The sequence below is a fragment of the Lissotriton helveticus genome, chromosome 3_2 (assembly GCF_964261635.1).
Source record: "Lissotriton helveticus chromosome 3_2, aLisHel1.1, whole genome shotgun sequence".
In the NCBI taxonomy this organism is placed as follows: domain Eukaryota; kingdom Metazoa; phylum Chordata; class Amphibia; order Caudata; family Salamandridae; genus Lissotriton; species Lissotriton helveticus.
Genome location: NC_136062.1, coordinates 245,399,212 through 245,426,084, shown reverse-complemented (window position 1 = coordinate 245,426,084; position 26,873 = coordinate 245,399,212). Strand labels below are relative to the sequence as shown.

At 47.0% G+C, this 26,873-nt stretch overlaps 1 protein-coding gene across 4 annotated transcripts in view; it reads right to left on the bottom strand.

Moving 5' to 3' along the window:
* The window catches only part of ULK3 (unc-51 like kinase 3), a 296,553-nt gene that overhangs the window by 165,946 nt on the left and 103,734 nt on the right, over positions 1–26,873 (bottom strand). For all 4 annotated transcript variants that reach the window (XR_013609866.1, XM_078685126.1, XM_078685127.1 and 1 more), the window contains exon 8: positions 12,858–12,960. Coding sequence is in view for 3 of the 4 variants with exons in the window: in XM_078685126.1 (XP_078541252.1) it covers positions 12,858–12,960 (103 nt within the window). In the remaining variant the exon portion in view is untranslated. The remainder of the gene's footprint in view (positions 1–12,857; positions 12,961–26,873) is intronic.

The following is a 26,873-nucleotide window of genomic DNA, read 5'->3' as shown; positions in this document are numbered from 1 at the left end:
TCCTTTTGTCCATCTACCGCCCCTTTCACTCACTCATCAATCCTTACATCCACCCTTTCACTCATCAATCCATCCATCCTTTCACTCATCCATCAACCAATTCACTCGCCCATCAACCAATTCACTCGCCCATCATCAACCCTTTCCCTCATCCATTCATCACTACACTCACCATCCATCCTTTTCCCCATCCATCTATCCTTCCAACCATACATCCACATATTTACTTTTTCTCTCATCCATCCTTCCACTCACTCACTCATTTATACATCCATCCATCCATCCTTTCATTATCTATCCATTCACCCTTTTTATTCAACCATTCATCCTTTCACTAATCCATCCAGCCATTCACACATTCCTTCACTTATTTACTCACCCACCTTTTCACTTTAAGAGCTGAGCTTTTTTTGTCTGCAGAGTTGCAGACAGAAGAGGCCCATCAGGAACTTCACCTCGCTGTAGTTCCTAAAGCAAGGGGTGGAGAGGGTTCATGCCCCTGTACATAGGCAATCTGAAAACGAAAAAGTCATGAGTCATGCATGATGCACAGTGCGAGGACGTGAGGTGACTGACATATTATTGTTTGCAGGGCTTTAATTGGGGTAAAAAACTGGGGGTCTCTTCAAAGGGGGTGTTCGATGTAATTAAGGGTGTGGTTTAAAACACCTAGGCTAAAAATCTGTGCTTATCATAGTGTTCCACCCACCTGGTATTATGTTGTTTCTGTCATTACATCCAGATATATAAAATAGCAAGTATCATAACACCAACAACAAGCCAGGACTATTTGTCAATGGTTGTTATTTGCTTAAAATAAAAAAGCAAAAGACACACAATTGATGGACGGAATTCAGAAAAAAATCAAAACATTCACCCACAGTCAAGAGATCTGGGTTAAATCCATCATTCTTTTGCTCACCATGCCACCCCAGTTTAGACCTGGCCATATGCAAATTAGTCTTGACCCTGTGGCTCATGGGAATAGTTCAGCCCGAACTGCAAAGCCAGGTCCTCCCTGGACTGGAAACAAGCATCCTAGGACCGGGTTCGGGGTCCATCATTTGTTTGCATAGAACTTTTCACCCTAAGTGGGATGGGCATGCCCAGACGTGGGTCTCTTGCTCACTGTGCCACTGGCATCAACCGAGCCTGGCTGATGAAGGGTAATACCCAGAACCCGGTCCCAGGATGCTTGCTTCCTGTCCAGGGAGTACCTGGCTTGGCAGTTCGGTCTGAACTGTTCCCATGAGGCACAGTGTCAAGACTGATTTGCATATAGCTGGGTCTGAACTGGGTTGGCATGGTAAGCAAAAGAACGATGGATTCAACCCTGATCTCTTGACTGGGGGTAAATGTATGATTTATTCAGCATTCCGTCCATCATTTATTTGGGTAGCACTTTTCACGTTAAGTGGGATGGGTATGCGAATCGGGCCATTTGCAACCTCCAGAAAAGTTTCGTACACATAACCCTTGGTAGCTTCAGAAGTACGGTTTGTGAATAGCAATGGGATTATTCTTTCATGGGTGGATTAATATCCTGCCCTACACCCTTCTCCATCCCATCCCTTAAGCCCTCCATTAAGGAGAAAGTATTCCCGGTTTTCATGGCACTACCCCCGTCCTTAGTTTAGTTTACTATTAAAACGCAGCTGCACAAGTGCAGAGATCTCTGCACAGGAAAGAAAAGAGAGTTGGAGGCCTCTGAATGTAGGTTCATGATTAGCGTTTTGCAGTACGTGAAAAGTTATATTGTACAACAACTAAACGTACTACAAAATGCAATTTGCGAATAGGACTCAATGTTTGCATTCCTTATTTACCTCATCCATCAATTCCATAAGAACCACCACCGACTTGCGAGACATGGGCTGAAGCTGAGATTTCTTTAGTAGTGGTACTCACTACTCAGAGTAGCTGTATTTGCTACTGCTAGCTGCTGATACTCTGCCATTAGAAGTGTTGCATCCTTGGGAATTGTTAATACTCTCCCTTTCAAATGGAATAAGTGCAGGTACTCAGCACCGGACAGCACCTGCCCATTAAAAGCGCAGGGTTTATTTATTCTGGTGCTTAATATCACAACATGCCTCATTGGCTACTTCAGAGGGGCAGTATATTAATAAATCCGAGCATGCAGGCAAGGTCCAGCTGCGGTACCAAGGGGGCTTTAGTAAGGTACAGCGGTTTCGAATACAGATCAGTAACACAGCTATGCTCCAACACCCAGCACCACCATTATCAACACGTGGAGCTCTTTTAAAGCAGAAGATGCGAGCAGACGCCACCAAGAAAACCAGTCAAATGTACTGGAAAACTGTCCGCACAGATGGAGGACCAGACCTAGAAATGACGTGCAGGGATATTGTAGCTTAAAAAACTTCTTAATTCATTTTATTAAGAAGCGAGCTCTATGAAATCCTAACAGGAGACATGCAACAAAAGACAAACCAAGCAGAGATCAGAAACGGGCAAAACAGTGCATTGCACAGCACACTGCACTGGAAGACCAAGTTACGGGCTTTTTATTTTTTCCCACGGGTACAAGTTTATTACATGGCTATAAGAGAAATACAAAGAACAGAAGATTATTTTCCAGTCCATTATTTTCATGTCGGTGTCATTACAGACAGAATCTAACTGTATGCAAATCAGTACTGACGTCAAGACAAAAGAGCCAGTCCAGTCAGACCTGTAAGGCACATTCCCTCTGGAACACCAGCGGCGGCTCCTCCGCTAAAGCAGAGGAGCATCGCCCCACTGCTCTCCGAGCACTTAAAAAAGGAAACATAAAATAATAACGCAACTTTATCATTTTATTTTTCCCACTGCAATAGCTCAGTTGGTTTCATGTGGGCAGGGCAGGGCTCCGTGACGCCAGAGCACTGCAGGGGAGGAGTGGTAGGTACTCTCCAAGTGCACATTATGGTTTGGCCAGTCATGCGCACTTTGCATGTTCTCCACCAGCTGTATTGTACAGCCTGGGTGGGGAACGTGCCCAGGGTCCCAGACCCCGTCTGAGCGCCGAAACAAGGCGCTCAGACCAATCACAACGCTGCTGTAATGGTGACAGTAGTGTTGTGATTGGATAAGGGGAGCCTGGGAGCCCGGGTGCACCCTGTTGCCGGGACTCTAGACAGGAAGAAGATTAAGAGGATTGAGGAGAGATGGATGTCGGCTGTACCCACGTAAGTGCTTTTTTGTGTTTTTTTCCTCACCCCCCTCCCTGCTCCACAACAACACCCCGCACGGTAGCAGCACCTACTGGAACACACCCAACTCCAGACCTGTGCCAGCCTTGCTGAGGGTTCGCCAGTGGCTGAGGTTAATTCAATCCATCCATCCATCCCTTATTGTGCTGTTATATTCGTGGTAAAAGTGAACATATGATTCACAGCAGCTAGCCTGGTTAAATAGTAAGCATCATTTAAATCGAGCATGGTTTGTTGAGACATAACGATGATCAACTATTGAAGCCCCAACAACTAAATGTCCAAATTGCTCAATATGTTTCTAATTTGTAAACAGTTTAAGCGCTAGAAGCCACTAGGCAACTCCTACTCAAGATAGAGTGTTGTAGTTGCACCCTGGTGAACCTGGCCAGATTGTTGTACCTGCTCCCTGGTGTACCTGCCCAGGCTGGTGTAGCTGTCACTTGATAAACATGGCCAGGATGTTGTAGCTGCTCCCTGGCTTGCCTGTCAAGGCTGGTGCAGCTGCTGCTAACTGGTGTACCTGTCTGGGCTGGTGTCGCTGCTGCCTGATGTACTTGGCCAGGCTGTTGTAGCTGCTCCCTGGTTTACCTAGGCAGGTTGTTGTAGCTGCTGCCTGGTGCACCTGAGCAGACTGCAGTGGCTGCTTGCTCCTTGGTGTCTGTAGGCAGGCTGGATTACTGGTGCACATGGGCAGGTTGCTGGAGCTGTTGCCTGGTGCACATGGGCAAGCATTTGTAGCTAGCTGCTCCTTGATGTACCTGGGCAGGCTGCTGTGCTGATTTCGGTCTATGAGGGCAGCCTGTTGTAGCTGCTCTCTGGTGCACCTCGATTCAAAAAGGGGGTGGTGATGGACAGAGTATCTGAGTTAATCAGAACACTCCAACCCAGTCAACAGATCAGGGCTTGATCCATCACCGTTTTTTAGCTCACTGCACCATCCCAGTTCAGAACCTGGCTACATGCAAATTAGCCGGCAGGCTGCTGTGGCTGCTCTATGGTATCCGTGGGCAGGCTTGTGTGCCTATTCCCTGGTTTACCTTGCCAGGCTGCTGTGCTGCTTCCTAGTGTACATGAGCAGGCTGTTGCACCTGCTGCCTGGTGTACATGGGCAGTCGGACCGAGCTGCTGCACATGGGCAAGCTTTAGTAGCTAGCTGATCCTGGGTGTACATGTTATGAGCTACAAACAGGTGAACAAAATCTCCTCAAAGGGAACTGTAAAATAATGTTTTTCATGAAACATTAAATACTAAAAGGGCACTGTGAAGAGACTGCCAGCCAACTGCTGATAACTTGTGCAGATCACCGATCAACTGAAAGGACTATGGAATGAAGAATTATTCATAAAGGGGATGATTGCTATCCTCTGATGAATGGCAATCTCGAAATGTACTGGGGTTTAATGAGTAATCTTTTTAGTGACCATCCTTGATGTCAGTCTTGAATAAGGATTTAGGCTAGTAAAAACGCAAATAGGCAACGAAGACGTCAAATGTAGACATGAAGACAAATTATGAATAAAGTTACCACTATGTTTATATAAAATTCGCGGGCAGAAGATAATTTTGATAAATATGTTGTAATAAGCACATCTAGACTAAATGACACTGGAGTGCCTGAAGAATCTTCATACGTTTAAAAGTAGTGCGGTACAGAGTCGGGCTTGATCCTGGACTAGCAGATCTTCCTGGCAGCATGGAAAGCAAACCGAACATGCATTTATCCAGGAATGCAAGCAAAAGGTATTTCACTCAAACAATGTAAACATGGTTTACCCATGCAACTTTGAAATGTCCATGAGTGTGAATGCCAGGTAATACAGCTGCAGCCACTGGCACGCCTCTGGGCAGATGAACTTCCAATGTTTTCTGAAAAAGGCTTTCAAATTTAGAAAGGCAAAGGCATTACAAACTGCTATCTAGCAACTAAAACTCTGCTTCAAAAAGGCTTTTCCCTGACAGGCATAGTTATGAGATGGATATAAGAAATTAATAGGATCTTTAATTTTTGGAATCGGGTGGTGATGAGATATACGGAGTGGAGATCACTAATGTCTCTACCAGGACTGACGAATGCCCCTACAAGAGGAGGGCTGTGTTTGTGTGGTATGGGGGAAGATACATAGTAGAGGTGGGACGAGGACTGCATCTCCAGGTTTCAAGACTACAGTATCAGTTGTGCAGGGAAAAAGGAATACTTTCTAACCATTAATTATATTTTAAAATTTTGGAACGAAGGAACATTCAAAAGGTGCTCGCCCGCTCTCTTATGACACAGATATTGAACATTACATCTGCATGGTGCAACGCTCATTGTTTATTTGCAATCTTCCCTTGGTTATGCGCTCTGATACCTCCGGGTCTAGCTAGCGCTATATAACCTTCGCAAAACAAATAAACTGAAAACTGTTTTTTCCTGACCGCTGAGACCTGAGCAACATGGCTGATGACCGGTGGAGCTGCTTGACAGCTAATGAGGAGTCTGGCCCTGGTCTTCCCCCTTGACCGTCACCTACCCAGCCGGACATTGGGCATTGTTCCTCCTCCCCGCTTTTCCCCTTTCCTCCCCTCCCTCCTACGAATTATTGAAACATTGTTTATGTGTACTGTACCTTACTATGCTCTTGTATCTGATGTAACTTGTAGCGCAACGATCCTAAATGTAAAGCGCTCTGATACCCTCTTGGGTCAAGTTCGCGCTATCGCGCTATATAAAACTTTATAAATAAATAAAAAAAATAAACTAGGGAAGGGATGAGAATGAAGCTGGATCCAAGTGAACCATAGGTCTGTGACTGGAGGGAAAAAGAATGTTCAAAGAGGTTCCCCTTTACATAAACTCTGGATGACCTGTCTGAGCACAAATGACTGCTCATAGAGGAAGGTAGATAAACAGTCAAGTCAAGTCAAATAATTTATATAGCGCACTACATACCCAGAGGGTCTCAAGGCGCTTGAAGAAGGGTGGGGAATTACTTGTCGAATATCCAGGTTTTAAGTTGCTTTCTGAATGCTAGGTGGTTTTGAGTGAGGCGAAGGTGAATAGGGAGTGAGTTCCAGGTTTTAGCTGCCAGGTAGGAGAAGGATCTTCCTCCCATGGTGGTTTTGTTGATGCGAGGAACAGCAGCAAGGGCTTGGTTGGAAGAGCGTAGCTGGCGGGGGGGGGGGGGGGGGTGTAGAAGGAGAGTCGCGCGTTGAGGCATTCGGGTCCAAGTTCGTAAAGTGCTTTGTGTGCGTGGGTGAGGAGGCGGAATGTTATCCTCTTATTGACAGGGAGCCAGTGGAGGTTTTTCAGGTGACCAGAAATGTGGTCTTTACGCGGGATGTCTAGTACGAGTCTGGCAGATGCGTTCTGGATGCGTTGTAGTTTTTTCTGAAGTTTTGCGGTAGTACCGGCGTATAGTGTGTTTCCGTAGTCCAGGCGGCTTGTAACCAGTTTGTGGGTGACCGTTTTTCTGGTTTCGGTGGGGATCCAGCGAAATGTTTTTTTGAGCATGCGAAGAATGTTGAAGCAAGATGATGAGACGGCGTTGACTTGTCTGGTCATCGAGAGTGAGGAGTCCAGGATGACGCCCAGGTTCCGTGCGTGGTCCGTTGGGATGGGTGCTTTTCCAAGGGCCGCTGGCCACCAAGAGTCGTCCCAGGCGGAGGGGGAGGTACCTAAGATAAGGACTGTTTTGTCTGAATTCAGTTTTAGACGGCTGTGCTTCATCCACTCTGCTACTTCTTTCATTCCTTCATGTAGGTTGGTTTTGGCGGTGTTAGGGTCTTTGGTGAGTGAGAGGATCAGTTGAGTGTCATCAGCGTAGGAGATGATATTGAGGTTGTGTTGGCGTGCGATGGTCGCGAGGGGGCTCATATATACGTTGAAGAGGGTGGGGCTGAGTGAAGATCCTTGTGGCACGCCGCAAATGACTTCAGTGGCCTCTGACTTGAACGGTGGGAGGCGGACTCTCGGAGTTCTTCCGGCCAGGAACGAGGTGATCCATTCAAGTGTTTTTCCTTGGATTCCGATGTTTCTGAGGCGTTGTAACAGGGTGCTATGACAGACTGTGTCGAAGGCTGCAGAGAGGTCGAGGAGGATGAGGGCGACTGTGTCTCCATTGTCCAGTAGAGTTCGAATGTCGTCTGTTGCTGCGATGATTGCGGTCTCAGTGCTGTGTTTGGCTCGGAAGCCGGACTGTGAGGAGTCGAGGGATTTGTTGGTTTCGAGGAAGGCGGCGAGCTGGTTGTTGACTGCTTTCTCGATGACTTTGGCCGGGAATGGAAAGAGCGCGATGGGGCGGTAGTTTTTGAGTTCGGTGGGGTCAGCTGTGGGTTTTTTCAGAAGGGCGCTGAGTTCGGCGTGTTTCCAGCTTTCCAGGAAGGTGGCGGTGTTTAGGGAGCAGTTGATGACGTCTCGGAGGTGTGATGCTATGATGGAGTCTGCTTTGTTGAAGATGTGGTGAGGGCATGGGTCAGTGGGGGATCCTGAGTGGATGGAGTTCATCAGGCGGATGGTGTCCTCCGTGGAAATTGGGTTCCAGTCATTAAGGATGTTCAAGGGGGGTGAAGGTTCGGCATACGGTTGGGAGGGTTGGTCTCCGGTTTGGTTGTCGAAGCTGTTGTGGATGTCAGCGATTTTGTTGTGAAAGAACGAAGCTAAGGAGTCGCAAAGTGTTTGAGAGGGAGTGATGTCGTTGGAGTTGGCAGTGGGGTTGGTAAATTCTTTGACGATGTTGAATAATTCCTTGCTGTTGTGGGCGTTGTTGTCAAGTCTGTCTTTGAATGCGGCTTTCTTGGCTGTCCGGATCAGTTGGTGGTGTAAACGGGTGGCGTTTTTGAAGGCGTCCCTGGTGCTGTTGTTTGGGTCTTTTTTCCAAGCCTTCTCAAGGGAGCGACAGAGTTTCTTGGATTTCTTAAGATCATCGTTGAACCAGGGGGTGTTTTTGCTGCCTAGTTTGATTTGACGTTTTTTCAAAGGTGCTAGGTTGTCGGCGCTGATGGTTAGCCGTTGAGTGAGGTTAATGGCTGCTTGGTTGGGGTTCGATGAGTGGGCAGGGGGGTTTTGAAGAAGCGATGAGGAGATCTGGTCGATGGTGATTTTGTTCCAGTTTCTTCGCAGAGTAGGTTGAGGATGGTTGTGGGTTGTGGTTTTTTTGTAGACAAAGTGAACGCAGCTGTGGTCCGTCCAGTGGAGAGTTGTGGTGTGACTGAAGGAGATATGTTTGCTGGAGGTGAAGATAGGGTCGAGTGTGTGTCCTGCATAGTGGGTGGGGGTGTTAACTAGTTGTTTGAGTCAGAGGTTGGCGAGATTGTCCAGAAGAGTGGTAGTGTAGTTGTCGTTGTTCTTTTCCAGATGATAGTTGAGGTCTCCTAGTAGAATGTAATCCTCGGAGGGGAGGGCGTGAGGGGTGATGAAGTCAGTGATGTCTTCACTGAATTGTGATCGGGGTCCTGGCGGCCTGTAGAGGAGGGTGCCTCTGAGTGTGGTCTTGGGGTCGGTGTGGATCTGGAAGTGGAGGTGTTCAGCGCTAGCGAGGTTGACGTCTGAGCTGGTTGAAATGCGGATGAAATTATTATGGACGATGGCGATGCCTCCTCCTGTTTGGTTGGTGCGGTCTTAACGGATAATCTTGTAGCCTTCCGGGATGGCTGTGGTGATGTCTGGAGCTGATGAGGCGTTCATCCAGGTTTCTGTTAGGAAGGCGACGTCTGGAGAGATGGTGTCTAGTAGATTCCAAAGGTCGATGGCATGTCTATGGACCGAGCGGGTGTTAAGCAGGATGCATTTAAGGTGGTTGGTGTCGGATGTCTGTTTGGTGTTTGTGGATGTGGAGTTGGTCTTGGCGCCGTCAAACTTGCAAGAGTGGCATGTGAAGGGTCCATGGGTATGTCCAGGTGCGGCTTGGGCGCAATTGGGGAGACGGCCGGGGTTTAGTTCTAAGAGGGTGGAGGCGTCGTATGTAATGCGAGTGGGCTGGGCATTGCGGGGACCAGGGGGTCTGGCGCTGGGCGCGGGCCAGGCGCGGACGGGCGTAGACGGGCTTACCTTTGGCGCACCTTTGGCGCGGCCGTAGCGCGTGGACGCTGCGCGTTGGGACATCAGTCTTAAGTGGATGGAGGAGGGGGGCGGAGCGTGGGAGGGGCAGCTGGGAGGCGGTAGCGGGGAGGGTAGGCGGGCCAAGGGGATACACAAACAACCAAAATGGCGAATAGAAAGTGAAACAGTAACAGAGTCCGATCCTACAAAGACCAAAACGATAAAGTGACCAAGTAATGCACGCAGTTAAAGCAGCACGATTACACAGTATGTAAATAGCGGCGGCAGCTACACACAGACAAAGTTGCAATATTATGTAAAATGCACGGCGAGGTTCGGCGCTATAAACTAATCAAAGCGCTATGTTAAAAATGCCTACGATACCACTGCGACAGTTCAAGGCGCTTCTGCACGAGGATCGCAGTCAGCTTTAATGGCCAGGGAGCGTGTGGGGAGCGACCGCTATGGATGGGATCCAGACGGTCACACGGCTAATGTTTTATGCTTTACAGAGGACCTACTACGATTGTAAATCCCGTAGCAATGAGGCAGAGAGTTCTTGCAGTCATTCAGCTTGAGTAACTGGTCTTCTGGCGGCATTCTAGTTCTTAAAGTATGTTCCCTCCTTCATAGGAAAAACAGCACCTTGCACCTGCCTGTGGACACAGTGCCACTTCTAGAGATGAGGAGGTAAGGTTAAAAAGATGCCTCTTTCTATGGGAAACCATAAATGGGTTTACAATTTCCCTCACCCACTAATAGGGGCTTGCTTCATCATTGGATGTGCTACAACAGCCCTGTGCAGACCAATGCTAGGGGTGGAGCAATGAGGTTTTTTTGGTAGTTGGAAAACAAGAACTCATAGGGATCCCCGTGCAGTATAAAGAATAAAACTACCTTAGGAGTATCCCTCTCTATTTTATTCTGGGCCCTCTAGGCGGGGTTAAAACGTCTCCTCTGACTGGCTACCCGGACCTAAAGTAGCCTGCTCCTGCAGTAACTGAAATGGTTATCACCTGGTTCAGACACATTCTAGGGGTTGTTTCATGGACCCTATTTTTTCAGGACAGCATGCTTTGCATAAGAGGGGGATAGCTTCCTTAAGAGGGTGATAGCTTCCTTAAGAGGGGGATAGCTTCCTTAAGAGGAAGACAGCCTCCATAAGAAGGCTTAGGGCTTCACCATTTCCTTCTCAGAGTTCGTTTGTGTCAGAAGCGAGGAATGCATCACTTTTTGTGGGAAACCAATGTTTGCTTCTTAAAGAAAGGTACAGAGGGCTTAATGCCAACCAAGGCAACATTACCTTTGATGCATGGAGGGGACGGACGGTACTCTGGAAATAATACTTTTAGATACCCTGGCATCTACTAGTTCCTCCCCCCTATCTTAAGGGTTTCGTCAAGAAATCTTACATTTATCACAATCCAGGGAGATGCTAGGATGCAAACAGATAAAGTCCTGCATGTTATAAGAGAAAACTATCTTTGCTCCACCGGCTTGACAAGGCATAGATGCCTTTAAAAAGACTTTCTTCACGCCATCTTGTAATGGAAATTTTTGTTGTAAATAGAGCAACACACCTCCAGGGTGACAGACCTCCCAGAGATAAGAAAGGAAAAAATCAAACACCCGGAACTAGGAGTGGAAAAAACAACTAATGTAATCATTTGCCAGGGGAGTTCAGAAAGAAACCAACATCCTTATCAGATCTTCAAAGTTGTAGAACATAGCCTCAAGAGCAGAGGTCTAGAGGATTCTCCTTTCACCCCATGGAAGGTAGAAAATCTGTGCTATAGGAGCCTCGGATGGAATTTGGAGGAGAAGGTCACTTCACCACATCAACCAGGGTTCAAGCTGCATAATGAATTGGAGAGACTGCGCACAGTGCATGACTAAAGAAATGTTCAATTAATGTACATGAGCATTGTTGTTTAAAACAAGGACTACTGAGGATTCATACCCTGAACGTGAATAATTCAAGCACGGGAATCTCTGAACTATACAACGCAAAAGAAACTGCAGAGGACAGATGCTTGAAGATACAAACACTACCCTGCTAAATGTAAGACACTTACCTGTCTGCATAGCTTTTGGATACAAATACTCGCTTCAATCATACACTACTTGGTGACAATGCTCCCACTTAGTCAGTGGATTAGTAGCGCACTAGGTGCTACAAGGTTAGTATATTCAGTGCAGTACTATCAGAGTGTCTATTGCTGTGCAGTCCGGGCTGTCAGCGCGGTTTGGTAAGGGTGCTCATCCTGTGTAGACAGGCAGTTAGGGTAGAACAAGCAAGGCACTCAATGCTCACCAGTCAGAGCTTTAAGTGTTAAAGAATCAGTTAGCGCAAAGGCAGAGTCAGGCAGTCCAGGGCTGTACAGCCAGGGCCACTCCATGACGCCTGCGTACGAGGCAAAGCCCTCAATTAGATCCACTCTTTCCTCACCGGCAAAATCCAGCAGGTCAGACTCCCTGCCTGCCTCTCAGATCCTAGAGAGACCAACTGTGGAGTGCCCCATGGCTCCTCCCTCAGCCCAACCCACTTCAACATCTACATGGCCCCCTTCACAACCATCCTCAGGAACCACAGGCTTAACATAGTCTCCTACACCGACAACAGCCAGTTGATCCTCTCCCTCACCAAGGAACCCAACATCACCAAACACAACTTCCAAGAAGGAATAAAAGCCGTCACCAAATGGATGAAGAACAGCTGTCTGAAACTCAACTCCCAGAATACAGAAGTACTCCTCTTTGGCTCCACCACCTCAGCTTGCGATGGCTCATGGTGGCCCGCCCTCGGAAAACCTCCCACCCCGACAGACGACGCATGAAACCTCTGCATCATACTGGACTCATTGCTCACGATGAACCACCAGATCAACTCTGTATTCTCCACCTGGTTCAACACCCTCTGCATGCTTTGAAAAACATTCAGATGGATCCCATCCAAATCCAGAAAAACTGTCCCTCATGGGCTTATCAACAGTAGACTAAACTATGGTAACACTCTTCACCGGATTCAACAAGAAACTCTTTTACAAACTCCAGAATGTCTAGAACACCGCTGCCAGACTAATGCTGGACATCCCCCGTCACAGTCACATCACCCAACACCTCCACGACCTCCAATGGCTCCCAGTCGAAAGAAGAATAAACTTCCTTACCCATGCATACAAGGCCCTTCACAACACCGGACCTGCATACCTGAACCACCGGCTCTTCTTCCAAGCACCCAAAAGAAACCTCTAATCAGCCGTGCTCTCTCTGACCACTGTCCCACGTATCTACAAGACCAGAACTGGAGGAAAGTCCTTCTCCTACCTCACACTCAAAGCCTGGAACGAGCTCTACCTCCAGCAAGCTCCAACATTGCCCCAGTTCAGGAAGGACCTCAAGAGCTGGCTCTTCGGATGACCCCAGCATGGAGGGGAGCCGCCCCTCCCCTCCAGCGCCTTGAGACCCTCACAGGTGAGTAGTTGTGCTTTACCAACCTTGATTGATTGATTGATTGATTGATGTACAGTTAGAGAGTCCTATGCTGAACAGTCAGTGTATGCAGTTTGATACGATCAGTAAAAGTGGAGAGAGCATATCTTTTGTTAATAATACTCACAGTGCAACGCGGGCACAAAGTATTCTAGGGCCTTGCAGTAAAGGGACAATGCCACCTCTGGATCTGTGGGGTCCTTCTGCACCGCTTCGGTTACCAGGGAGGCCTGAACATGAAAGAAAGCAGAAAGGGCATCAAAATCAACACCATAACATTCATACTGTCATTCTAGTATCATTGTCCTCCAAGTACTGCCTTTCCTGCACTTTCCCATCTATCTTATGAACTGCAGCAGTATCCATTTCACATTTTTGGATCCTAGAAGTCCGAGCTAAATCAGGCAGTACTAGTTCCCTCTAGCTGTACTAATCACTGCATTAATGCTCCAGCAGCAAAGGCTTAATCAAGTAGTGTCCTGTCATCAGGATAGGGCTCAATCAGTCAAGCCACCTCCAGTAGTCCCAGGGCAGGCTGAGGAGAGGACTCCGATATTGAGGGATTAGTTGAGTAGTGCCCCACAATTGATACATGTCTCAAGCAGTTTAGGATTCATCCAGCAGTATCTTGTCAGAGTTATGACTTTGGTTGTGTGCAACTTCTCCGGGAGTGCCCAGTCCTTGGTAAAAGACTGCTGTTTTCGGAGATTCATCCGGCAGTGGTGAGAAGTACTTATATACTTTAGTGCTGTGGACCATCTATAGCAGTGTCCATCACGTGCTGTAGATAATCAGAATAATGGGAGTTCAACAGTAACACGGTCTTCAAACATTGTAGGCTTTCACAAGAAGTACCCTGTCAGTTCTTTAGGTCTCCCTCAGTGCAGGCTTCAGCCACAGTGGATACTTCCCAGCAGTATGAGCTCCCAATTTAGGTGCAACCTTCCCCCAGAAGCATTAGCTATGAACCATAACCCAGTATGAATGCAAATTGTATTTCTATAGCGCAAACCTAGCCAAAAGGCAGTGGAGCGCTGTATATAGTCAGACAAGCTTAAAAGAAAGAGTAAGAGACATGGTCCTAGCCTTCCCCTTTGGGCCTCCGCAGTTTAGGCAGCTGAAGGAGGTGTATCAGTTTGAGGCCTGGTCCACAGCGAAATACAAGACTTGGAGGGATAGAGTAGTGGAGGGCAGACTTTGTACTTTTGCAGACCTGACGGAGGGGGGCAACCTGGACCCGGGCCAGTTTCTCCAATTTTCCATACTACGAGAGGTGGCGGGGAGTTTGTGTAACTTGGATGGGAGCCCTGTGCAGGTAACTGCCCAATGGAATCGGATGGTGGCTTTAAAGGGGCATGCTATATCACACATTTATGGTGCCTTGCAATGCAATGATGCAAGCAGTGGGTTCTCAGCTCTAAGGGGTTGGTGAGAGGAGAAAGTGTTGGTGGACCTGCAGGATGCCAAGTGGCGGAGATGCCTGGGGTCTGTTAAAATGGTTAGACGAAACCCTCGGTTTCGGTTTACGCAGTTTAATTTTCTGCACCACACATACCACTCCCCTGACAGAATAGCAACAATGTACCCGGGTGCCAGAGCGACTTGCCCCAGATGTTAGTGTGCTGATGCAGATTTTCTGCATGTGGTTAAGTTCTGCCCTGTAATAGTGGACGCCTGACAAACTGTGACATCTCGTATATCGGATATCACCATCTCCATTTTGCCATGTGACCCTACCCTCTGTCAACTCCACTTGGGGGTGCGGAAGAAATGCACCAAACAATTAAGGGGGTGTACGGTTCTGGCACTTGTATTAGCACAAAGACAAATAGCCATATCTTGGATGGCGATGCCTTCCCCCCTCGTCACCATGTGGCAGAAAGATGTAGCCTGCTGGACTTCTGCTGAGCTTTCGGTTAGGGCGGATGCCAGAGCCCGTGATGGAAGGTGTAATTTTATGGAGCAGTGGGATGATCATCTAGGTAAATTGAAGGCAATTCTCACCCCACTTAAACAGCCTAAAGAGGCTCAGCCATGATTCTCGGCACTGATGCACTTGAGGTGCTACTGCCTGCCGTATGGGTGCTATTCTTTTTGTTTTCCTGGAAACCAGGTTGCGCGGGGGCGGGTGGGGATGGGTAGATGAGCGAAGTTGATTGCACTGTTGTGATGCTCGTGTTAACGTGGGATGTTTCTTTTCAGTACTATGTGGATATATTTCTGTACCGCACATCTGGACAAGATTAGCCCATACGATTGTACTGTCATGACTTGCTGTGAACAGTGTATATTGAGAGTAAAAGGAATAAAAATATAATTAAAAAATAAATCAACGAGTAAGAGGCAATGGAGCTTGGCTGAGGATGGTTAATGCATTGTATAGTAGTGTTCCTTAAAGAGGTGAGTCTACAACTCTTTCCAAATTTGGAACAGCGTTGGGGCAGTCCGGATTGATACAGGGATGCATTTCTTGGTCTGCAATCTGATGGTTTCCTGGTTGCAGGTGTGCTAAGATCCACAACATGGTGTGCTTGTCTGCAAAATAAGTGGGGTGCAGAGTGTGGTAGCTTTGTAAATGATGTAGCTGGATTTGAAGATGTACAGGCTGGATATGGAAACTAATGGAGTTCCAACAGGATGGGGGTGATGTAACCATATTTAATCAGGCTCAGGATAAGATGTACTGCAGCATGTAGGCTGGCCCTAAGGGGTACTAGTGTGACATCACAGAGGCCATGGAGTACGGCATTACCATCATCCATATGCAAGTGTACAAGGGATTAGAGAGCAGTTCTGAAATGGCTTTCTGCAAGAAATAGTGTGACTATTTTAGAATAGTAAGCTGTTATTAGGCTGTCTTTGCTTTCATACCAACATGTTCCTTGTGGATGAAGTTGGTGTACAGAATGAATGAAATAAACTTGCCATTGGGTGAACGCTGGGATTCAAAGCCATCAAGGTACATGTCTTTCTTCTTGTTTATCGCTCTTGGCAAATAACAGGAATTGTGTCGTGGTTGGGGTCAGCTTAAGACAGGTGCTGGACATCCAGGTCTGGATGATGTGTAAGCAGTTTGTGTGTCATTGGATGGGTGAAGCAGTGAAGACTTTCAAGTACAAGTGTGTATCATCACAATATTGGAAAATCTTGATGCTGTTATCCGTGAAACGAGCACCAAGTAGCTCCATGTGTAGGTTAAAGATGAGAGGAGACACTATGGAGCACTGGAGTTCTACACAAGTGATAGTGCTCTTATGTGACCTGCATATGCCCATGTGAACAAACTGGTGTTGGTTGGAAAAGTAGGGGAAAAACCTGTGAAGGACATTGCCAGTAAATCCCATTCGAGACTCTAGGTGGCGTATGACGGTGGGATGGTAGACTGTGTCGGAGGCAGCTAAGAGTTCAGCAATACCAGGAGGCAGCGGCCATCATCTCCAATCAAGAGGGCATAATCTATGAGGTTTAAGGTAGTGGTTTATGTGTTGCAGGGTGATCTAAAGGCAGACTGGTATTCCTGCAGGAGCTATTCGGCATTGATGTGGTCTTAGAGTTGAACATACACTCCCTTTGAATGATCTTACAGATGAATGGTAGGGGAGTAATGGGCCAGTAGTTGGCGAGGTTCATCAGAGGTTAGTGTACGATTCTTTAGGAGTAAGAGAGTCTGGCCTGTCTTGAGAGATTCTAGCAGGACGCCTTGAGTGAGGGAGGCACGGACAATGGTAAGTAGGGGTATGAGAGCATCTCCAGAAAGAGTTCTAATGAAGGACAATGGCAAGACATCTTCATAAGAAGTGGCTTTGAGGGAGTTGAGAAGGTCTGGGAGAGAGAGGGCAATGAAGGCTGGCCATTGCAGAATTATACGGAAAGAGGAGGGTGAAAGAACTGAAGCAGAGTTGGTGTTGTCGATGTGCTGCTGGCTCTTCTGTATTTTTTCACAGAAGAAAATGTTTGAACACATTGCACTTTTCTGTGGAGTGCCAGGGGCTGATACTGTTCTGCTTTCATTAGTGGTGTCACTGAAGCCAATTGTACAGTAATTTGCTTTGGCTAATGTGATGAGCTGCCTGCATGTTGAACAGAGGGACTTCGGTATCAAGAGCTCCTTGAGAGTTCTGTTTTATTTCCATTTTCTTTCCTGTCTGCGGATAGATGGTTTATTGTCAGAAAGGTCTTTAGCGGACAAGGGTACTGAAGGCTTTGGCTCGCACTTGCATGTGGCAATTGGGGTGTGGACATTCACTTTTGATTTTTTTTTCATTGTTTAAAAGGATGTTGGCATTGGATGTGGAGTTGATAGTTTAAGAGAGGAGTTCAAGCATTAGGTTGTCTATGAAGAAGGCTTCATTACAGTGAAGTATGTTTTATTCCAGCAGTGCATTGTTCCAGCAGTTTAAGCTGTGTATCAGCAGTGTAGAACCTCCACCAGCAGTATAGGCCTTCTCCCAAAACAGCAGGCTCCCGAGCAATGTATGAGTTTCCCCAGCAGTGTATGCTTTCCCTCAGAAATGTAAGCTTACTCAGGAGTTAGAGCTCCATTCCAGCAGTGCAAGCCATATAACATAATGTAGGGCTACCCGCCCATTCCGTACATCTTTCCTCTGCAAAATATATGTTCCCATACAAATGTATGCTTCTCCCAGCAAAATAGGCTTCCCTTGCAGTGTATTATTTATTCCAACACTAATCATACACCAGCGCAATAGTACTTACCCAAAGAGTGCCAATTTTCGATCAACAGTCAAAGCCTTCCCTCAGCAGTGTGAATTTTAGTTCAACAATGTAAAACATAGGGATGCGAAGAAAACCACAGACGAAGATGGCGGCTTAACTCGGCAGCTCCGGGACCCAACCACCATAAACCCCTAACAATCTGTACAATAATCCGCCGGCCATCGACTCTGCTTTATCGCAGAGGTTGGTCCAACGCGACGGCACAGGCACCGACTGGCGTAACCCGTCTTTGAAGACCTAGTGGGGAGGACGGCGTGGAGGCTTTGCAGCTGGGACAGAGCAACAGCTTGGATCCCAACAGCTCTGCCAGAGGACTGCAGGGCAGCGATCTCGCCTGGGAATTTTAGCTGCAGTGAAAGAGAAGGAGGGAGGCTCCGTCGTTGGACCTCTCGGAGCTGATACAAGTAACGATGAGGCCGCCGCAATGTCGAGACTACACTGCCGGTGGGATGAGGCGTGCAGCCTGTGGAAATCAGCAGCACCAGGAAGGCCCCACGGGCCTTGGAGGTGGGTGCGGTCCCAGGAGGGACCGGATCTAGCTACCTGTATGCACTCTGGGGGCAGACATTGACTTAAATCCCGCTCCATCCCCGCCCACCCCCGCCATCCCCACCACAATTCCACCAAGAGTACTGTGAGCACGCCAGGGGTACTCAGGCTGGAACTTGCATGGAGAAAATGCTAACAGGCCCCCTCTAGACATCACAGAATTAAACGCTTCAAACCGCGCCCCACGCCAAGCGGGGAGAGGTGCGGGAAGAGAACAGATATGGAGCCCTGACCGCACCGACAGCAAGGAGCTTACAAAGACACTTTGAGCATCATGGGAGAGGGGAGCACTCACAGTGGTCTTCAGGGGCCCGTTTAAATCACAATCAAATGCATGTCACCCCCCCCCACCCACTCCAACCACACCCAGACACGCCCCTTATCACTGGCTCAGGAGCCTCAGGACGGGCGGGGGGGAGGAGGGGGGAACAAATCCAAGTGTAGAAAGTGCAACCTTTCATCGACCCAAGGGAGGAAATCCATCCTGGGGCAGTGTGAATCCCTCCTCTCTGTTCACCCAAAGGTGTGGACTGATCCTCCCTGGCACTATAAACCTACATCTACAGAAGTCCTACGAGATGCACAGTCAGCGACTATAAAGCCGTAAATTAAAGGTGCCAAGTGAGTTGGAGGTTGTCACGTGGGGGAAACCAGAGAAGCCACGTTGGACTTCCTAATGCAGTGGACAGGTGGCGGTGGACACCACTGTTCCCCTCCACCCTCCACCAAAACTGCACCACTTCTCTCGCAGAATGACAGGGGGAAAGACCGTGATAGGGACCCACCAGACTAAATTAGATACATTTGCACAAACAAAAGGGCCAGAAACCCTGGAGAACTCACAGGATCAATCTGCCCCCTCACAGGCACCAGACGAAACTTCGGTCACTCTTTATTACATTATGGCTGCTATACAAGGAGTCCATACTGCACTGGAACATCGAATAGATACGGTCACCACCTGCGAAACTTAGGCTCACGAGTTAAGAAAGTGGAAGAGATAACAACTAGTCTCCTACAGGATACAAAATGCCTTACAACGCAAATAAAAGTTAGAGCCCTCTAATACATTTCTGGAGGAGCGGCTCAAGGATTATGAGGGTCAGTCCCGTCACAATAATGTACGAATTGTGGGGGTTCCAGAATGAGCGGAGGAGCCAGCTGCTGATCCCTTCATGGAGTACCTCATCCTCAAACACCTCCAGCCCAAGGGACTCTCCAAGTTCTCTGTGGAGAGGGCTCATAGGGTGCCAGGTGGTCATCCTTGCCTTGGAGCCCCTCCACGCCCGTTACTTGCTCGGCTCTTTCACTTTAGAGATTGAGACTCAATTCTCCAGACCACCTGAGAAGTACCGCCAGTCTTAAATGACAATGCACAAAGAACCTTTTTCCTGTGACTTTACTCTAAAGGTCCAGAAGCAAAGGTGCACTTTCCTAGAAATGAAAAAGTCCCTGCGGGGAAAGGAGGTGAAGTACTCAATGCTCTTCCCTGCGACATTGCAAATTGAGTCAGAAGGCAAAGTCTGGTTCTTTTCTACCCCAGAGGAGGCCTCGGAATGGATGGAGAGTTGGCGACCTGTAGGAAGCAACAGAAAAGGAGAACAATACAGAGACCACTCAAAGACTCTGGAAACAATTGGACCACGCATGGAGAGGAACACTCTGATAAGGGATGGTGAGGCAGCGCAAAGACACAGAGATTGATGATCCAGAAGCATAAAACTGGAGAGAGTTGTTGCGCCTGAAGACGTGACCGCATTTATCGGTCTGACATGAGACACTGCAGTCATTCGAGACTTGTCGATAAGAGGGGGGAGGTGCAGACAAGCCCAGGGGGGCTTCCCTGTAGAACAATACAGGACTTGAAGGTCAGACTTTTTGTTACTATTTTTGATGGCGATATACAACACTTTGGACATGGGGTAGGGTGGCGGGTGAAAGGGGTGGCCTTCAATCTTCTACGCTTACTATATTGAGTTGGGGTGATGGGCACACGGCAGATTTGAGGCGGCGGGCAGTTTTAGGTCAGTCATGCAGGGAAGCGGGGTGGGCTACCGTTTCTTTACATTTATTAGGCTGTGTTACTGTATATTAATGCTTCAGACACTTAGGTTAAGATCCATTGCGTCACAATCTCGGATAGGGTTGGGAGGATTACCGCAGGGACAAAACAACAATTTTCCAGAGTCCAACGACAGATGAGGGTGCGTGTGGGGTGGCGGGGGAGATAGGACCCTCACAAATAGGGAAATGAGAGTAGGAACAGCTACAAAGCTCCCCGGTGGTGTTTACTATTCTGGAATGTCAACGGGTTAGGAGACAAAATTAAAAGCGGAATAGTGCTACAATACATCAAACAGCACTCGCCAGATGTGGTACTATATCACAAAACAGGTTCTAGAAAACGCATGCAGGGCACTCGATTGCTAGGGCTACAAAATTGCAGGTGCATGCAGGATTTACCTCGAGATCACACAACAATTATCCTCCTTATAAAAAGCTTCCCAATCTCAATTAGCAAAACCTGAAGAGATACACAGGGAAGATATGCTGCGCTGGCGGGGTGTGGGAGGAGGAGAAGATTAATATCATATCCGTTTACATACCACCGGCCTTTCACAATGTCATCCTCCCAGATACAGGAGCGCTTATGCTTCAATTACCAGAAGGTGAGGTACTAATAGGAGGAGACTTTAATATGACACTTAACAATATAATGGACAGAAATCCCCGAGGCGGAACCCTCACACTAAAACCAAACTCGCAGACTTCTTAATGGCACTGGGGTTGATAGATGACTGGAGGACTATTAATCCCACAATACAACACTTCACTTTCCATTCTGGGATCCAGAGTAGCATGTCCCGGCATTGACCTTCTTGTTTCAACTGCCTCATCCCTGGCAAATTTTCGTGAGGTGAGGCATGGATAAGAAGAGATCCTATAATCCGCAGACTCAGGTGGGCAGAAGGATGGGAGGACCGTAAATCCTTGTACGTCGATGATATCCTATTATATATGGCATCTCCCAAACGATCACTACATAGACTATTAAATATCTGCGAAACATGTGGGAAATACTCTGGGTATACCATCAATTGAGATAAATCATTCATATATATTTGCATGGCCCACAGCTGACATTGCCTAAGGGGTATGAGGTAAAGATAGTGGAAGACAGCTTTAAATAATTAGGGATCCATATCACTTCAAACTCAGAAGACTTTAAGAACAAAACCCTCCTAGTGCCCCTACAAAGATTACGTCGGGATGCCGAACACTTGCACTCATTGCCACTGACATTACTGGGGAGAGCGGCACTCTTCTAAATGATGGCACTCTCCAGATTCCTTTAGGCCTTACAAAACACTCTGTTCTTAGTTCCATCATCTCATTTTCGTGCAATAGAATCAGAAGTGAATAGCCTCCTTTGGGCTGGGAAACCAGCTCGAATAGCCATAAATAAATTAGTCAAAAGTTGGTACGACGGCAGCATTGCACTCCCAAACATACAAACATACTATTGGGCCTCCCAATTGATCGTGATCAATCAGTGGCTTCACTCCCTCCAAACCGACCCCGCTTACCGAATGGATAAACATGCCTTAGGAAAGGGAGGAATCAACCGAGCACTATACAAAAAAAGCCGAGAAACAACTTTCCTGGGACCCACTGCGCATACAATTCACATATGGTACACAGTGCTCAGAAAACTGGTCTGGGAGGACAAGATAATGCCGGCCACCCCACTTTGGGAAACCAAAAAACTGGGTAAACTCAGCAACCGCAAATGATTTTGCCAATGGGATGTAATTGGGATCTCAGGGGTGGTGGACATTTGGACCAAGGGAACGGTTAAAACATTCGCTCAACTACAGGATCAATATGAGATGGCACCCACAGAAATGTTTCGTTATTTACAAACCAAGCACGCACTCAAGGCAGTTATACCACCAGACACTATCCTTTCGGAGGCTTCTCAATTGGAGGACAGATTACTAACTGAGCAGATGGATAAAAAAGCCATATCCCTAGCCTACCGTAAAATTAGAAACAACCAACCTGACCTTACACAGAGGGACCTGCTGCCCAACTTTACTCAGGTTAATCATTTTGAGCATTTTTAATACATTTAACATTTTACGTGTTGTTTTAAGATCCTGTGACCCAGCACTCATCTTACTTGCACACTCGAGACTGCGTTTCCGGTCCGCCGCAGCTTTCCTTAGCCGATTGAGGGGAGAAACTCAGTCCCACAATCTAAGCAGCCCACGGCCACTTCCAGAAAGTTGCCCGGCTACTGAAGGGATTCTCAAGACTATTTAAACTTAATGATGCACTGGACGCATAGTGGACACACGCAGCGGGCATGCCTGGAATGCGCAATGTGCCACTTCCCCTGGTCAAAATTCTATCACCACCTACTCCAGATCTACTTAACTGAATCTTCGCAACAAATGTGAGCAAACCAGATGTCAGACCAACCTCCCTATAAGCGATTCTCAGGCACTGGATTGTCCCTCGTGTAATTACAGGCTGGGTAACAATTCTTCAAACAACCACCCAATTGATGCTGGGATTTTTACTCGGTCGGACACACGTTTCGGTAATAAGCGTACCTTAACCTGTGCCTTACTGAACACTATATCTCTCCCTAAGCATAAATACGAGCTCGCTGACTTCATAGAACAGTATGCGCCAGACATTCTGTTCCTTACAGAGACGTGGACGCATAGCTCCTCTAAACCAGACCTAAACGTCGCCATACCGCCTGGCTTCGATCTGTTTAAAATCAATAAAGTAGAAAAGGGGGGGTTGCCATTGCTCTAACATTAAAGCCACTTTTTTCAAAACCCTTCTACTGAAGTCAATCTTGTTTAGTTTAAAATGTTTTAATACTTCGTTTTTAATACTAGTTTACAGACCACGAGGGCCCAGAAACCCTTTTACTGACTCCATAGTAACTGTCCTCGAATCCTGCATGGAAGGCGCAAATTTTTCCATTTTGGGAGATTTTAATTTTCACTTAGAATCCACAGAAAGTACTGACACAATTAATTTAATAGACAGACTAAATAGTCTAGGTTTAAAGCAAATCGTCACCAAGCCCACACATATTGGTAACCATACATTGGATGGTATCTTCACCAATCACATCCAGATACATTTTACTAAAACTCTACCCCAGTCCTGGACAGACACAGCCCTGTTTTTTTCGAAGTTCACATAAATGGCGCTCCTGTCAGAACCCCAACCAACAACAGAACGGGTACACAACAAATTTGAAAGCAGATAAATAGTCTAGACCTAGAAGCTAGCCTAAGATCCCACAGCCCCATCCTAGACTCAGATCCCAATAAAGCAGCTGCAAGCTTTAACTGCTGGATTGAGCAGGCAGTAACAAAACTAGCCCCTCAAACATGCACACGCACAGGAAAAAGATTAACATCAGCTCCTTAGTATACCAGCAAGCTCAAGGACCTAAAGAAAATCTGCAGAGCCAAAGAACTGCTCTGGAGAAAGAATTACTCAGAGGCAGAAAAAAATTAATACAATGAGGTGATAGTAAACTACAAAGAAGCCATAATGGCCGCAAAAACCTGCTTCTTTACTGCGAAAATATTGGCCTAAAAAAACACGGCCAGAGAACTCTTCAAGACAGTCGTTATGCTAGCCGCTTTTGGTAAAAGTAAACTGCTTAATCCCAACAGACATTTCTGCGATAAGATTGCGTAATTTTTCTATGATAAAGTGATCAAAGTTTATGATGAGTTTTTCAGTAACAATGACGGAATCAGACTAGTTCAGCCTAACAATGATAGCGCCATTTCACAAGTTTATCTACAAGAATTTAGCCCCCTAACATCGGACAGAGTTGAGACGCTTATTATGTCTACCAGTTCTGGATCCCCTTTAGACCCCTGTCCAGCCACGGTTTTCCATTTGGTTTCCAACACAGTCACTAACTATCTGACACCTCTTCTAACTAATATTCTTGCCTCAGGACATTTTCCCGTAAATTGGGAAAAATCCTTGGTCAGACCCATCCTAAAAAAAAACACATCCCTCGACCCCATAGAAGTGGCCAACTATCGTCCCATCACTGGTCTGCCTTTCCTTTCGAAAATACTAGAAAAAGTCCTAAACGAAGAATGTAATGTAATGTATGTATACTTGTAAAGCGCACTGTTACCTCGTTACGTGGCGTCCTGGCGCTGTATACCGCTGGGGAACCCGTCCTGGCTTTCCCTGTGAGAGGACACCCCAAGGTGAAGCCAGGCATCCCCGGCGTTGCTGGGGCCGTTGTGGAGATTAAGCAATCTATTGCCCAGAGTTGCAGAGTGGGACCCATGGTTAGCGTAGGCACCTAAGCGAGAATTATCGAGTCCGCGGACATTGACCCAAGACCCTGCCGCGTCGGGAATTGAACCCTGGTCCCGGGCTGACCTCTGCTTCAGGGTCTGCTGCTTCTAACCAGTGAGCCACACTTCTCCACCTGCTATCGTTCATCGAAGCACATCATAAACTTGATCCAGCACAACATAGATTTAGACCGTGGCACAGTACTAAAACTGCATTGATTGCAGCTACAGAAGACCTACGTCTCTAATTAGATCGGGGGGGGAAAGCCTTACTGTTCTTACTCGACTTATCTGCTGCGTTCGATACGGTCGACCATCAGATCCTTATCCAGCGACTACCCGAAATGGGGATTATAGACAAAGCCCTAGAATTACTTCGGTCCTACTTACTAAATAGAAAACAATCTGTTATGGCCGAAGGGCACAAATCACACCCCTATGCAAGCACTACCGTGTGGGGAGCCTCAGGGTTCGTCACTTTCCTCGACACTGTTTAACATATACATCGCTCCATTGGCAAAACTTATACGTTCCCATGTATTTACAGTTATATGCAAAGCTGACAACACACGAATAGTCGTCTCCTTAGACCCCAACCCAGAGATTGTCGCAGTAAATTATAACACATGCATGAGCCATATCATCAGCTGGATGCAGGACAATGGTTTGAAACTAAACACTGGAAAAACGGAAGTGGTGACGTTTGGCAGGTACACCTCCTTCTGGAACTTGAAATGTTGGCCAGAAATTGCCAAGCCCTGTCCTCACCCAGCGAAGAAGGTGAGAAACCTTAAAGTCATGATAGACAACCACCTCCTCCTATCAGACCATGTTAACAGCATTACCTCTTCTTGCTTCCATACCTTAAAGGTCCTCCGAAAGATCCTTCCTTTCATACTCATGTTCCTCAGGAAAACCGTTATCACTGCTCTTGTATTAACTAAAATAGACTACTGTAACTCCCTTTACCAGGGAGCCAGGAAGAGTGTGATAAATAAGCTGCAGACACTCCAGAATGCCGCCGCTCGGCTACTATTAAAAATTCCTACATTCAGTCCAATAAGCCATGCTATCCGGGAACTGCACTGGGTACCTGTTCAGGCTAGGATCCAATTCAAAGTGATGTGTATGGTGCACAAGAACTTACACGGGGCGGGACCTGCCCACCTTGATCAATTCATTAAGCAATACACAACACAGAGAAGCCTTAATCGGCATCAGCTTCTTTACTCGTATTCCCAAGAGTAAGGACTGAGAAATGGGGAGGAAGAAGCTTTCGCTATCCTGGCACCTAGGCTGTGGAACTCGTTGCCCCGTCATCTCAGGAGTCAAACGAATTTGCTGCAGTTCAGGAAGGATCTAAAAACGTGGGTATTTGACCCCGGTCCTCACTAGTCTCCTACCCTTTGCTGTAACCTAGGTTTAGCTAGCTTTAAGACACCACGGCATACACGCGCTCTAAAAAAAAAAGCTATTTCATTTAATTTCACAGACACTGCAGGAAAAATGGCAGATCGAAATAGGGGAACTAGACGACGCAGACTGGCAGGAAGCGCTTGAGTCCCCGCGAGAAGTGGCCATATCTGTAAAGTTACACCTTATACAACTTAAAGTGCTCCATAGAACATACTTCACTAGAACGACCCTACATAAGATGGGAAAAACCAACAACCAACTCTGCCTGCGACAATGCGGTACAATAGGCACATACTATCACACAATATGGACCTGCCCAGCCATTGTAGCATACTGGGAAGCGATCATGAACACGATAACACAGGTTAGTGGGGCCCTTGTACCACCAGAACCCAAGCCATGTCTTTTAAATATATGGGTTGCTACAGATCTCACTCACGCAGCCCAAGAATGGGCAACACTAGGAATGATGATAGCCAAGCGGAACATTGCTAAACAGTGGGGTGCACAACAAACTCAAGAGGACAGAGGAATGGTGTGGAGATATGGATAGTGCAATGGTTGCTGAAAAGGCTGTATATGTTCACCGGGGATGTCCTAAGGAATGGAAATGGGGAAAATGGAATGTATTTAGAGGGGGTATCTGTGCACTAATGGAACCCTCATTGGAGGATAGCTAACAACCAAAGACAAAAATGCAAAATAACTTATTGTATATTTTATGTAACGGAAATGTATAACTGTGGCCAGAACTGTAAACTGAAAATATACATTTCATGTACACAAGCAGACTTGACCTCGTGTTGAAATGATTCTCCAATGGAATTGTAGAATTCCTGACTGACATAGGTGTCCTGTAGAATTGGAAGTTTGGCTAGGTTTTTTTACTGCGATAAATAGGGTTTTGGGGCATCTATGGGCCTCTCTAAATTTCTAAGTGAAATGGGCAGCTTTTTCCATGAGGATAAGATTTTCATAAACTTAAAGGGATGATTTGCATTTACTTTTGGTAAAAGTAATTTTCTCTAGTCTCCATTTCCTATCTAGTTTATGGCAGAGTTGCTTCTGAGCTTTGAGTG